Source organism: Galendromus occidentalis, unplaced genomic scaffold (assembly GCF_000255335.2).
Source record: "Galendromus occidentalis unplaced genomic scaffold, Mocc_1.1 scf7180000077488, whole genome shotgun sequence".
NCBI classification, from domain to species: domain Eukaryota; kingdom Metazoa; phylum Arthropoda; class Arachnida; order Mesostigmata; family Phytoseiidae; genus Galendromus; species Galendromus occidentalis.
In genome coordinates this window covers 947,834-963,136 of record NW_003805476.1, presented here as the reverse complement: position 1 = coordinate 963,136, position 15,303 = coordinate 947,834, and the positions used below count along the sequence as shown (strand labels likewise).

The following is a 15,303-nucleotide window of genomic DNA, read 5'->3' as shown; positions in this document are numbered from 1 at the left end:
AGTGGAGCGGAAAAACGCTCGTGAGCGAGCATCAAACCTCTCCGATCGAAACCGTTGTTATAAACGAACGGAGTAGTCGAGCGGGTCCATCGAGACCAGGTTGAGGTTCGATGAGCCTAGAGCGCGCTTTGAACAGGGGTCACTAAATAATTAATGCGCACGAAGTCAATAAATAAGCTACAGGCGAATCGGATGAAATTCAGCAGAGTCCACTTCGGATAACCTGTCGCCCAACAACCTTGGCCAACCGTGGCCTAATGAAGACATGAATGGGACCTGAAAGCTCCCTTGACATTTTACGCTTCCTGACATTGGGGCACTCCTCTGCCAAAAGTCAAGCCCATGCAGGGTATACTCTGTTCGTAATTGGAATCAGATCGATTGTTATCGATAAGATATTCCGATCTCACTTCGGATCCCTGTCTCCAACGGAATCGTCGTTATCTCATCCGCATAGACCCATATATAATATTTATTGGATTTAGAAGACGGGTCGAAGGTCGGCCATGAAGGTAAGAAGCTCCTTGACCCTCCAGTCTCCTGTTAAGTCGACGCTCAGTCGACTCGTTCCCACGTAGGGTTCAGGAAGCTTCGCGGTCGATAGGAGTCGGACATCGGAGTCTCTCTATCGCGGGAAAAGTTGACCTTTTCGACCATCCAGAAGGAGCTTCTGCGTGCGATGGTCAAACCTACGCAAAAGTCCAATCAGACAGCTGAGGGCTGAGGTCCGACTCCATGTGTTCCGAGCTCTGTGAGTCAATATCGAGACTCGTGCTGGAAGGAGCGAACGTGCGCGCGCGCATGTACCTTCGGGTGCTCTATTCGAGTATCGTTATTTTCTTCTTCGAGACTCTAGTCGTGAGAACAAACCGGATAATCGACCAGATCAAGGAGCTCCGTAAACGAAAAACTTGTCGTAGTCGAGCCGAGGGAATCGATGTTGTATTTTTCGCAGAGGACCCATTATCTTGAGCACCAGGCCCGTTCTTTGGAGATGATCAGCCTGTGGGTATTCCGACGGTTAACTGGGTCACTCGCTTTCCCGTGTGTATGTACGTATGTATGTATGTATGAGAAACGGACGCCCTCATCTTGCAGCATGGCTCTTTTGTTTGTTGGCTGTGTTTGTCCTGCAGAGTCAACATCTGCCCAGGACATCAACGCTCTCCCGATGTTCCCCTTCGTTCAGCAGGCTGCTTAGTTGCTCGACCCGTAGGCCGCCCGAGGGAGTTGCCCTCAGTTCGAAGGATCGTTTTGGTTCTTCTCCAGCTGCGCTGTTCGGTTCCGTGTGCGGCGACGCACGGAGAGCGTTCGGCGTTCGCATGTCGGCGAGTTTGGTCAATGACCGCGAGGTCGCAGCTTTTCCGTAGCACAACACGTTTTCTCCAGGTCCCCCAATGACAAGCGAGTCGCGAGTCAGAATCCTATTTGAGTACCGCCATCTCCAAAAACTCGCCGAGGGCCCTTCCAGACCTCAGGCAAGAGGATCCCGGAGTAGCTCGCGAAGCGAGACCTGCGACGTCATTCGGAACGGGGATGAACATTCTGCATGTGGTATTGAGGAGTGTACGGAAAGCGAAGCGCGATCCTTATCGAGTATGGCTTCGAATTCCGCTGCAAGGATCGATGGTTGACGTCCTTCGACCGGAGCCATATGCGGGACCGACGTCGGAGGCGTTTATTAAGCGAGACCCTCGAAATGCGAAATACGAAACGTTCAGTGGCCTGATGCAACACGGTCGAGAGCTAATTGAAAGTGCTGCAATTCTCGCTCGGCTCTGGCACTGCACTTGGGACGGGTCGAGCGAGGCCGCGGGAAGGAGGGACGGCCGTAGCTGATGAGGTCAGGCTCCGTTCCATTCGATGAGAGGAAAGGTCGACCGACCACTGCGCTCACAATCAGCAACAACTCCACCAGCAGCGAGTCTCGGGTGCCGAGACCACAACAAGGAGGGAGTACAATAATTCCACTCTGACGGACCCGGAAACCGTTCGGTGCGAATTCTAGGAAAGCGCCGCGAGGCGCTCGTTTGGGCCGAACCTTCTCGCCTGACGGGTTGATTCTGTTGTTCTGAGTTGCTGAGGCATCTGGACTCTACGCTCCGTATAGAGTTCTTGGCCGTAGCTCAGTTCACTTATCTCCCTCTCTCCTGCCGGCTCCTCTCGTTCATTGAGCAATCCTATTGGAGGTGATGGGAGGGCCGTGCGGCCTCTTGTACATCGGCCGTTTTCTGTCTCTAGGGAGACGTTCGACATTCTTATGGACGCAAACCGAGGATGCTACCAGGAACACTAGGACCCGACGGCGACACCTGCGCCCGAGTCTCACGTCGCTCGTTTTGTCTACGTCGCGTCGTCGTCGTCGGGAGGCTGCTCCCCTTCTCCTTCCGCTCCTGTTCTGCTCTCGGTCAGTGAGAGACTGCACATTTTTAGACGGACCAGTGAGTCCCACAAACAGGCTTGTCGAATGAGAACTTAAGCGAGAGAAAAAAAATCAGCGGATGGACAAGACATACACGGTCGCCTCACCAACGGCGGCATCCTGAGCTGGGACGCCCTCCCTAACCGACCCGCCTGCACGCAACAACCCGTTGAGAAAAAAACTTCAGCGACAACCTCTTCTCCAATCATTCCTTGTAAGGAGCTGGCGTACATCTCCCGACAGGAAAAAACAACTGTTCCGGTTCTCCGAAAACGTGTAAGATGAGCATTGGATGAGTGATAAGCTCTAGTCTGTCTATTCCAGGAGACCCGAGGAACACCTCGAAATGTCCTTGTGATGTACCTACTCCGGATCGAATATCTCTGTCCCCAGTGCTCGGTCTCAGGGTTTCACTGTCAGTCAGCATGTGAGCGAGGTCTCCGGAAATCCTCGCAGAATCGATTCGTGTCTCTTATGCAAGAATCAGCTCCCCGGGATCGCTACCTGTGATTCGAAGTCGTAAGTTGATATCGCTTCCGCCGTCGACATCTCCGTCGGCGACGCATGGATCGAAACGAAGCTCTCTCGGAAAAAAAGAACCCTTTGAAACGGTGTAGGATCGCGACTAGAGTATTCGAGCTCACTCCCAAGACTTGAAGCCAACGTTGTGGGGATCGAGTTTTGTGCCGCCGGAAGCACGCACCAGTCGGAACATGCGAGAGAACTCAGCTTGGAATAATTTCTCCACAATTCAAGGAATATACAGTCCACTATGCAATGAGAAACTTCGGCGGCGTAAAATGCTCGAGCAGGGGCAGAGAATTCTATCCACGGATATCAAGCCCGAAGCCGCTTTTTCCCGTCGCTGTCTCACGACCTACTAAATCAGGGCACTTTGAACCGCCGAGAGGGCGTCGACATGCAACGAGGTTGCCGACGCTTTCGAAATAAATGATTCTCCAAGAGGCCCCTCGTGCAGCGGGTTTATCTTCGAAGCCCAGCTCGCCGTTCTCTGGATTCCCGCGGGCTGCTCTCGGTGAGACAATTTGATGAGAACAATCGAGTCATCCCGAGAATTCCAAGATTCCGAGCCGATTTCGAGCGCGAGAGCTGCAAGAGGGATTGTATTGTATCCGCCACATTGTCCGAAAGTCTTTTCCATAACAAGCCGTGGTCGAAAGTCGAAGAAACCGATCGAGACGCGTATACCCCCCAGAAGATTGTCGTTGAGCTCATTGCTCCCCTCCAATCATTCATGAGGAACTTGTTCATATCACCAGCTTGATCGGAATCACCATTGTCCCCCGAAGTTACGCGTATGGAACGATTGAAGTTGGCTTGAGGGGAAAAACACTTGAACGGTAGGGACTTGTGATAGGCTGGGTCGACTCAGAGTGCTGGACCAACTGCTGCCGAGATCAGTAGATCAATCAGTCAGCAGCTATTCTCCACCTGACTGGCAAACTTATCGGCCGTTCGAGTTTCTTTATTGCCACAGACTCAGCAACGACAGCGAAAAAACAACAACTTAGCTCCCAGTTCAGCCAGGTCAAAAGGCTTCCGAGAGACGGGGGCTACAACGGCAGCATATCGTCCTGGACGTTGTTGTCGTTCTCCTCAATGTGTTCCGATGCTTCACTGCCGATAGACCCTCGCACTCGCTCCTCGGGGCAGGCCGTGCGTTGCATGGATCGTTTCTTGCCTGCGTGGCGGTCGGCCGGCCAGCCGTCCGAACGGGTGGGTGGGAGAGTTGGGCCGACTCGGTTGGCGCCGCCGTCGGTGTTTCACCGATATCCTCAAGTCATTTCTTCTTGCCCAAGCCCCAGGGGCTCCGCTTCTCGGACAGGGAAAGAATAAAAGGAGGGAACTCGTTTCGGTAACAGATGGAGAATGACTCCGGCTGGGCGGACGATCCGAGATGAAAATGCCCGAGATTTACTCGTTCGTTCACGGACGCAGGGACCACTAGCTGCCACGATGCGAGACGGCGAGCTCTCACTGCCGGAATCTCTTCCGCTGCGCGGTCTTATATTCCGCCGCCTCGACTTCGAATCGACAAACTCTTTTTTCCACTACTCCCCCTTCCCCTCAGCGGACCGCACTGTCGCTTCGAAGGTCGTTGCGATTCGAGACGACGCAGAGCAACATCGGGGAGAAAAGGCTATGGGAAGATCTAGGTCCCTCTCATCCCAGTCCTGGAGATTCCTTGATCTTGAGCTGATCTCTGGACGGTCTGCGGCCGATCCGGAAAGCATGCAAGGCAGGTTTTTCCATGTCTGTATGGAGACCGAAGGATGCCCATATTGTTCAACGGCAGAAATCGGGTTTCGAGTTCTGACCGATCGGCAGAATTCGGCCGGTCATGCTTCCATTTCAGGCAGGAGTTTCGTTACAACGAGTCGTCCGGTGGGATTTTTTCAATGAATAAATGTTCCGCCGTATCACGCTGGGTGGTCTGCGTTTCAGTTTTTGGAGTGAAGGCGATCGCCTGTGATTCTGTTGCTGTATCTCGTCGCAGGATCGTCATTTCACCGTCTTCCGAATAATGAGTTTTTCCGAAAAATTGATCCGCAGGCAATCAGCTTCAGATGCGACTCAATCACCACTGTGGTAAGCTTGCAAGCTTGTCCATTCCACTGATAAACTGATGACGCAATGCCACGATCGACGGAACCGTCCTCGACCGAAGTGTCCGATTCCAAAAATGATCATTACTATTATTATCGCAGTTTGTGGTATCCTGATATTCCAATACCTCGCATAAGATTGGCTTACAAGCTGAAAGCATTCCTGTTTTTATGTCCAGTCATCTGCATGCAAAGTATATTGAGCTTCTCCTCTTCGGCGATCGAGTCTTGTCGCGGTTGTTGCTCGTGTCGTTTTCATCGTTAGAGACGCTGCTGCTGCGGTTGTTGTTGTTATTGTTGTTGTTCCCGAGCAATAAATTGAACATTAGTGACGCTTTCTCGTAAATAGTTGAGCGCTCGCTCGTTCTTCCCTTCGCTCCCCTACCCCCACCCGTACACCGATGTCAATTAACGACTTCGATAGAACAAGGCTGAGAGAGAGGAGGCGATGGAGACTGAGAGACAGTCATAATCTTCTTCGTTATTTTTATGATCAGTTATAAGTTTGCGTCCAAGCAAACCCCTTGTCCTGCTCGTATGTCACGTACAAGAGTTGCGCAGATGTTTCTGATAGCGGTCATACAATAGCAACTTTCCTTCACGTTCGGAAGGACGAGGGGAAGGAAGAGTGGAGGCTGTCTTCGTACAGATTCTGTCGTCCTGGAATCCTTGGCGGAATGTAGGCGTGACGGGATGGGGGTTCGACGTCCGAGGATGTCCTGTATCGTTCCCCTCTTCTCTGGCACATATTTTGTCGAGCCACCCGAGCGCGAGAATTAGAACTATCGTCACCGATGATACGGATGGAAGAACAGTGAAATAATGAGATCTCCCAGGACCAAGGATTTCGCTCAGGCCCACGCTCGTCAAGGAATCGTCCCGAGGAACGTGTGAGAATTATTCGTAGGGGACCGAGCCCCTCGTCCATATATCGAGAGCAGCTGTTCGAGCGGTCCGGAAGGTTTTGAATATGCGAAGGGTCATTCGCGACTACGGTCACAATGGCAGTGCTCGAGACAGAACCGTTTCGCACCTCCGGGAACGGAGCCATGGAGCAAATCATCGGCGCTCTCCGGACCAAAATCCGTTGCTGAGACTTGTGAACAGCCGCCACGAGAGCAGAGGAGTCGGTCGAGGGTCGGGCCAAGAGTCCCAATGGAGCCCCATCTGCGGCTGAGGGGTTTTAACCCGTTCTTACTCCTTCCTTTTTTCGATGGGCCCTCTTATTGATGGCAGGCAGGCCCTGCTAGTACTCTTTCCGTCTGCCCCGGGGTGGATATCGACCTCAATGAGAGAAGGGGAACATATTTGAGCATGTCTGTCCACGTCCGACGTTTTCCGCCCGCTGGTACGGAGACGCACGGATCCAATTCTCAATTTTCGAAAAACTTGGTTTCCATCGTCTGGGGAACTGCTCTCGGATCTGCAAGGGCAGAGTCCTTCCTCGAGCTTGATTCCCGCGCTTGGTTGATTCGGGATGGAATACTGGATCTCGATCGACTCTCTGCGCGGAAGTAATCAGATGGAAAGCGAAAATTTGGATGAATAAGTGACCCTACAAAAGTGGGCGACTCCCGTTTTTTTTTGTGGGATTTCTGAGAGTCTTCCCGGATTTCTATCCCCGCCCCATTGTATGATGGGTCCGCACGGGGGAGGCTCTGAATTCCGACACTCGAGGGAGATCGAATCGCACTGATCGTATCGGAGTAAGGCTTTCATTTTGAAGCATCGAAATTTTGAAGCACAGATCGGGTAGGATTATTCGATCATTTGGGAGAAAAATGAGCCGGCAACGCACCGGCGCTTTTGTCGTTCGAAAAGAGCGATGCGAAGCAAGCGTGGAGTATCAGTTTGGCTTCGGAGAGCGTCGATTGTCGTTTCGTGTATCTCTGAATTGATTCTGAATGGATGTAAGTTTCGCCATGATGTATGAAGCAACATCGTCGTATATCGGCCTAATATTCCGCCGGAATAGATCGTGCACACACATAAACACACAGAACGCGCCTAATATTTACGCGGTACTCGAGTCGTACCTCGTCCTTAATTATACTCCGCTGGTCGACACGACGAGCTACAGGAAGCGCTTTGAACATGCACACTCCGAGCTCGCATATGCTCCCGGACAGCTTTTTTTCTCAATGACTCCCCCAGCCTGTGTTTTGAGCCAGCTTTATTGTATAATTATTCTGCCTTTCCAAATAGAATCCACTTGGTCGAATCTGCGCAATTATGCGAATTCTCGAGAGGTACAGATAAAAGCGGATGGCAAAATGCAGGGTGGAGGGAGTGAGCATGCCCTTCTTGCTTGGCTCACGATTCGCCCTCATCGTGTCCAAGGTTGCTCCGGCGTTCGACCGTCAGACCCGATGCAGTGATCTCATCAGAGTAGAGGATACCGGTCCTCCAGAATCCGAATCCAGCTCACTCAGTTGTTAGATTGGGGATCGGATAGCATTCTACCCTTCAAGAACGGCATCACCTAGTTCCGCTCCTCAATCGATCCGACGACTCTCCTTTTTAATCGGCTTCGGGACTTTCATCCACAGGGCACTATCGTAGGAAACCATCGCGGAAATACGAGACGACAAGAGGACCGAGTTAATGGAATGGGACATTGTCACCGACGGACCATCAAGCTCGGTGATTACGGGGATTAGACGAGGACGGTATCCTCGCTGATCTGTTTTGAGATGTAGAAAATTAGTTGTTGTCTGGAGCGACATATTTCGCTCCCGGTCGGCTTTCAACACCGAGCTTTTCGCAGCGAGAACCGTCGGCCTCGCAGTCGCACGGCTTCTGCTCCACTCCCGAACAGATGCAGCCCCCAAGCAAGAGAGCCGGCATCCCCGTTTGGATTTTGAAAGCGAGACTGCAGTATGCCTTGTTATCCCATCGTCTGATTTCCATTTCTTCCGACCACGGCCGAATGAATCTAATGAATTTGAATGAAGAGCAATCGTTTCTGACTGTGCACATACTGGCCCGTCGAATTCCGTGGGTGTGAGAGAGCATTCCCAGATATTTTGGTAGGAGGGAGTACCGCCCAGAATTCTCACGACAGGGTGATTTGTGTCTCGTCGAAAAACCGTCCCGGCGAATAATTATGTGGCAGATTCTGGTTCAACATTGCGAAGGACCCGAGGATCAACCGATCCGTCCATCGGGGCAGAGTCGGAGTAAACTGTTCCGTGGATGGCAGTGGGCTCAGTGACAACCAATTCGGGACGAGTCGATCCCAGCGAAGGCCTCGTTGCGGAGCATCTGGAGAGCTAGAACCTCCTCGAGAATCCCCTAGCGAAACATGTATAGCTTCACAACCGATCGGCCAATGACCATTCGATAGAGCTAGGGGTTGAGCACTTGCTTTGCTGCGTTGAGGTCCGTAGCGAAATGTGCGAGCCTTGATCCGGTGCTACGATATATCTTGCCTGCGGTCTGGTCCCTATGGACATCATTGAGGTACCGAAAACCGCTAAAGCGGGTCGATGCGTGTGAGAACTCCAAAGACAGTGTGCCCGAATATTCGGATCCGAGATCCGATCAAATCAGTGAAACCCCATCAAATCTCCGTGATCGAGCCTCGTCGATCGTCGTGTTTATTGGATTTTGACTCGTCCGAGCACGTGCTTGCCTCGAGCGGAGGCCCAGAGATAGAGTTCTGCAGGAAAGCTACGGCCTACAGCTCGATTTCCTGGACAAGTCTCACGAGATCGTCCGGGGGAAACAAATGGGAACCCATTGAGACGTCCCAAGACCCCTGGATCTAGAGGAACTCCCTGTTGTTCTGGTCACTGTGAATATACACATGCACATGGATTTCGGGCGTATGTATATGAGGTGGAGAAGGTCAGTTCTCTGTGTGTAGTCCGGCGATGTGTCATCGACGGCTGACTTTCCGTCAGTGTCTTCTATTTTCTCTGTGGAACTTCTTGGATCTCGGGAACCCTTCCCTTCTATGCTCAGAATGAGATACCGCCGCGGATTCTTGAGGTGGATCGCTCAAGTTTTTCGGCTTCTGCCGTGGAATTCTCTGAAGCAGCCGCGGAGTGAGTGAGTGGGTAATTGGATTTCGTAAACATGGACGCTCGGAGGTCATGTCGTGACCACGCTCCGCGTGTCCGACGTGACGGGGAAGGCGTTAACTTTAAATGAAGTTGTGACGATCCTACCATGTATATTACGTGACGATTCTCTTTTGCGTCGGTCGTAAAGAGCAAGCTTTCGCGAGCCGCTCGCTCTGATGGTCCATCTGAGCTACGGGGACGGGGGATTCGTAAGACAAGGCGCACCTGCTTTCTTTTTCACTGAGGTGACATCGACGACCGACGGATTCTTGCACCACAATCGAAACAGATTTGGTCCATGACGGAAAGATAACTTTGAAGCCTCTCTCCGGAACAGATAGAGTGCTTGTCCACATTGGTGCTCCACAACCATTCGTTGGTTACCCAACCGTTGGTGGAGGGAGAGGATTCGGGATAACTTCCATCGCGCAGCCACGCGTATAAGGGTCCGCACTTTCGACTGTTAGATTGCGACCGGAGCCTCTTGCCTAACAGGTGTCGGACCTCATTCTCGCCTTCGAGATGCAGGTCAAAAATTTTGAATCTCCCATGGGTTCTAGGAATCGAAGGAGTTTCCCAATCTTGAAATAGGGATGACGAATGGTTCAATTATACAGCACATTGATGCAGACGATCGCTAACGACGGGGAGATGCCGTATCGTATGTAGATATAATTTTTCGCATGTAAGCGTGCTCTCGGCTTCTGTCAAGGATACGAACGTTGGAGCACCACGGCCTTCTGAGCTGAGCACATCGCTTCCGGGTGCATTCAAGCTTCCACGGACAGGAACCCTTCTCAGCTCAATGATCTCTCGAAGAACTTACGCCGAGAAGCCCTCAAGAGGAAAATCCGGAGCGACAAACCTGAAGAGTCGCTCCTAAGTTTGAAATCGATTCCGAATCTTTCGATTCTGAAAAATCGGCGAGAAAAACGGGGAAACGCCAGGAGGCTCGAAAGGTTGTATTTCGTGCGTATCGAGGGCGGAGACGACAGGGGGGAAGCGGCGGGTGGCCCCGGGGCAAATCGGGAGCCGTACACGGAAACCTTTGGAATCCACACTGAAGAATGGCGAACGGCGGGGTGCGAAGCAGAGTAGTAGAGCACGCGGATACCGGACATTTCTTCAGTCAGGATGCTTATGTCCCGGTGCGGGATCGATCCATTCGGATCCGATTCCACGCCGTAGGCCTTGGGCTAGTTTGCTGCGGAGGGAGCGATTGAACTTGCTGAAGTGCAAGTCTGCGGAAACAAATACTGAGGTAGGCGCCAAGCTCGTTCTCCAGCGCCGATCGCGAGCTCAATGCTTGGGATCGGAGAAACAATTCGAGAACCGATTGCGTTTGAGGATGGAAATGTCGAATAAGAGACTGCGCAAACGTCGCTGTTTTCGTCAGAGGAGTAATTTGCGTCTGGATGGGCCCGGACAGATAATCTTGGCCGATCAGAAATACCTATCAAGATTCGGCTGCGGTGTCCGGATCGAATAATTTTGATTAGACTTTCTCGAGCGCGCGTCCTCGAATTATGAGTAATTCTTCAGTGCACGCTAATTTCACAGTCCAATGCTTCCCTCAGAAGCTGCTCGTGCGGATCCGGGGGAGAGTAGCCGTCACCCAGTCAGTCTGCCTGCCTGCCTGTCTTTCAGTCAAGCAGCCAGCCAGCCAGAATGGAGAGTAAGCACGGAGTCAAAGCACTCCATCGAGATTGGTGTCGAGGTCGCGGATTGAAAACTCCATTCGACAAAGAAACTCGAGGTCGTGACTCATCATCGAGCAGCTTCCGAGCTCTCGATCGAATGAAGACAAGAGAAACTGGAGGGAGAGGGATTTGAACATCCATGCACTCAGAGCCAAGCGGAGTGCCTAGGCAGTCAGGGATAGACGAAGCTCGTGGGAGAGGCCGGGATTTGCATGAACACTTGTATCCGAATTATTAATGCACCTGTGAAGCTCAATCGAATCGTGCGCCCGAAGTCCAATCGAATATTCAACAAGCGGAAGAGCGGGACTTCAAAAAACAGAGGAATGGAAGAATCAGTCGGAAATCGCTCATTCCAGGTGTGTGTCCATCTCGTCATACTTGGTGTTTTCCCCGATTTCTGTGAAAAGGCCTGAAAATGAGAAGACGTTTGCTCGTCCCCGCTCCTATATCGCGGGCTCCGGCTTTTCTGTAATCTGGACTCCCGGCAGTCCTAGAACAGCCTCGAGTTACAATCGACTCCTCCTGGCCGAGCCCGGCTCATTCCTAGGAGCCTGCGCTCGTGATCTTCGTGAGGTGCTACGCCGATACGTTTTCAAAGAGGGCCGATCAGCGTCGGTGATGTGGCGCGAACGCTCCCTCGATTGAGCTTTCTCGCGGAATTCCAGCTGCTGTCGGTAGACCAGAGGAGAGGCTCCACATGGGAGATCAGAATGTCCGCAGCACCGCAGAAAAACTTCCGTCCGTTCGGCGGAAAGCGGTGCGCCGATTAAGCCCATGCTCTTTCCTTCAATCTTTCGGGAGTTGATCTGCAATGGACCGGCATCGACGGATTTCGTACAGATCCTGTGGTGTCCCTCGATGCAACCCGAGAGACATAGCTGATTTGTACATTGCGGGTGAAGCGCTGACGGACGCTCCTGGACAGGAATAGTTACGAACTTTAGAGGGTCGTTCCGGGAAGTTTAAATCATTTCATTACAACAATCTCCCATTCGCTTTTTTCTGTGTTCCGTATAGTGTCGAAAGTTGAGCGTTTCTTCTCTTGAAATTCGTATTTTTTCCAGGTGCGGCGCCCCGCAGCTGGGAGATTGCGTGCGAAATCTGAAGTATCCCAAGGATGCATTGCTTTCATTCAGTCAGTGACTCCCGAACATGGACATTTGTTCTGCCTCTCGGAATGGTGTCCTATCACAGAGAGGCTTGTGCTTCCCTCTCTTTTGAGAGACTTTGACCGAGTGAAAGATTTTCAACGCTGGCTGAAGTTTATTGAGGGCCAGATGCGACGTCATCGCTCTCCTGACCCGGCGCTAGAATATCAGTTCTAAATGTAAGATGAAGAAGCCTAGTATCTCTACAACATAAACTGTACACGATCAGGAAAACCATATTCGATTGTCGTTTGTACAAACGTCTGACGCCGAGCGCCACTTCCAAGACTTCTCCAAGACCTTCTCTATCGCGACCCAAAAGCTCCCACAGGGCATGCGTTGTTCCACGATGCTATCGTCAGGACAGTGGATCGGGAGAATCAGCGGGATAATCGTCCATTATTCCTGCTTGGGTTTCGGAATAGTTCTTGAAGGCGATATAGGCGACGAGGCTCATAGTGAGGACTTTTCTCATTGGATTTTGAAGCTATTAGTTGTCTCCACGGTGTCAACGGAGCTCAAGGCCAGGTCGGCTCGGGTGTCGAACAGGGCTTCGATTTCTTCTAGTGATTTGCCCTTGGTCTCGGGGACCAGGAATATTACCATTGCGATTCCTAGGACAGTGATGACGGCGAAGAACGCGAAGGCGTAATGAGGACCGGGACTTTTGGAGACATCCGGGAATATGAATGTCACCAGGAAGGCGCAAAACCAATTGAAAGCAGTCGCGATGCCTGTCCCGGCGCCTCGAGCTCTGACGGGCAGGAGTTCGCCCATCATCAGCCACGGAACGGGTCCCAGTCCGCAGGCGAATCCAGCCACGTAGATCGATAATCCTGCTATCGGCATCCAAGCGATCGACCCCGGTACGGCACCCGTTGCGGGCCTTATAGCGTAGAATACGATGAACAGGATGGTGCCGAATAGCGTGGCCGACGATGAAATGAGCAGCAGAGGTCTCCGACCTGCCTTGTCCATGAGAAGCGCCCCTGGCACAGTGAAAACGACCAGGACGAATCCTACGATTATGGTCTGCACTCCGGGATCTATGCTCGTTACTCCGGCTTGAATGAAAATATTTTTCGTGTAGAACACCACCGCGTTGATCCCCGAACCCTGTTGAGCCAACATTATCCCGAGCGCGATCAAAAGGGGTGCCAGGACCGACCGGTGGAACAAGTCAGTAATCACGAAATCGTTCGCTGTGTTATCCTGAGCTTCTTGGAGAAGCTCTCGTTGAGCTTCGGCGCGAACTGTCCTCCCGTAGAGGAAATACAGAGATGACATGATCTCGCCAATGGGTCGCTTGTTCTTTGAAAGCCACGTGGGACTCTCGGGCATGAAGAAAATGGCAAGAGCGTTGAGCACCACGGGAATGATACACGTGATCGCCAATAGCGAAGGCCCCATCAGTACACCGAAGATGTACGTGACCAAGATGCCGATAACGCAGTTGAGCTGGTGGCCTGCGCCGAGGATCCCTCGTTTTTCCACCGGTGAAATCTCACCGAGGTACACGGGAACCACCATGGAGTCGATCCCGATGGCGAGGCCGAGGATCGCTCGCGAAAGGTACAGCATCCATGGTCCGCTCCTGATCAGCATGAGAGTCCATCCCAACGCGAAAATCGCCGCCGAAAAGAGGATCGTGAATTTCCGGCCGAGTTTCTCCGCAGGATAACTCGCTACCAGACCTCCGAACAAGGCGCCCAGAGCGATGACGCTGCCGAAATATTCATCACTGATTCTGTAAGCTTGGACGAACTTATCCGTCACCGGTGAAGAGTATCCGAGAGCGGCTCCGACCGCATACGATCCCAGATATGCGGATCCTACCGCCAGCAGGTAGCGTGGCTTCGTTTCTGTCGGGTCGGTGTAGCCCTCCATGGCTCCCACTCGCTGTCGCAAGCACTTCGAGGGTCAGAATGGACAGAGACGCTTCCAAAGAGGAAGTTTTGTTCAGCTGGATCAGCGCAATGCTGGCCGCCTGGCCAGCCGATTTACGGACAGACGAACCGATTAAAAGCTTTGACTAATCGCAACGGCGGGCTCACTTCGTGAAAATCACACTCACGCGAGGGGAGGACCCTCATTCGCTTTCTCCGCGACGTCGTTGCTGGAAGAGATCACTCTAAATACTAATCCGTCGGTCGTCTGTAGATTCTCCCTCCCGCGGGACAAATGAAGTTCAGTTCATAAATTTGTACAGGCGTTCTGAGCCTATTCAAGTCGAAAGTGTTGCGTTACGGCCTTCCATTGACCGCAGCGAACGTCAGAGGGCGGAATCACCAACGAATCCACGAGACGCTTGCTTTCAATCAAATCATAACAGAAGCACGGTATCGGCAACATATAGTCTGTCACGAGCCTGACAGAGAATCGCCCACCCTATCCTATGGTTGTGGTGGTCGCTTTCGAAAATTTCGCAATCCAGAAATCCATGAGCGAAGAATTCCGGAGGGCTCACTTCTTTCGTACTATCTTGCCATCATTGTCGACTATCGAAAAATCCCTTGGGCAGAAGAAAATACCGAAGTCTTCTTCTTGGCATCCGGGAGTGCTCGAGACGACGATGCCCCAGAGGAAAGGGTTTGCGCTTCCGAAACATGCGCAGTTCCCGCGGTTGATGCAGGAATCATTCGGTCCATTATTGTTCCCACGCTCCCAGGAAGCTCCACGATAGCGCGTCGAAGGTAGCAGATTCCAACATCTTTTCTACCCATAAAGCCTTCTGCAGCGAGTGTCGAGATCGTTCCTCTCTGCTCCGGAGAGATCAGCTCCCTCATCATGAGATCTTGAGCGTGTGCTCGCTTCGACACTCGAAGTATGATTATTACGGGCGAGAAGTCCAAGGCTAGGGTTGGTCGTCGACTAGTAGAGCCTCCTCATCTGCCACGAGACCCGGGCTCGAATTGGATACAAGAACCGGAAACCGCCATTCTCGGAGGTGACCCGGAAGACCGATGAAGCATCTTTAAACTGTAAGGCCTTTCGTGAATCGAGGTGGCTTCTGTCTGGTGGATCCGTCATGGAGTTTTGCATCTCATCGCTGGATTCATCCTGGGAGAGCATGGGACTTTGCCGCGCGAACCAATTATCCCTTTTTGAACTGTCGAAGTGACCCGTGGAATCAGTGACGACAACAGGGGCGTGATCCATCCCGAGACTGGATCCATTCAATATCCGAACGGCCCAAAAAAACACGCAGCTAGAAATGCTAGCCTGGATTTTCATGGAATCTCAAATTTCGGAAATGACCGTGACCTGAGAGAGGGAGCTCGAGCCATTCTCCTTCAAGTCCCATGAGCTTCCGGCATCTATGTTCCACATAAAGTT

The 15,303-nt window shown here is 52.1% G+C and overlaps 1 protein-coding gene across 1 annotated transcript; it reads right to left on the bottom strand.

The window, feature by feature from the left end:
• Positions 1-12,054: 12,054 nt before the first annotated feature.
• On the bottom strand, positions 12,055-13,929 carry LOC100900317 (facilitated trehalose transporter Tret1). The gene has a single exon (XM_003746062.2). The coding sequence runs from the start codon at positions 13,852-13,854 to the stop codon at positions 12,439-12,441; it is 1,416 nt and encodes a 471-aa protein (XP_003746110.1). The 5' UTR covers positions 13,855-13,929; the 3' UTR covers positions 12,055-12,438.
• Positions 13,930-15,303: the final 1,374 nt, after the last annotated feature.

Bases quoted from the DNA above. Each gene is read 5' to 3' on its own strand.
- LOC100900317 (XM_003746062.2), bottom strand. From the start codon at position 13,854: ATGGAGGGCTACACCGACCCGACAGAAACGAAGCCACGCTACCTGCTG.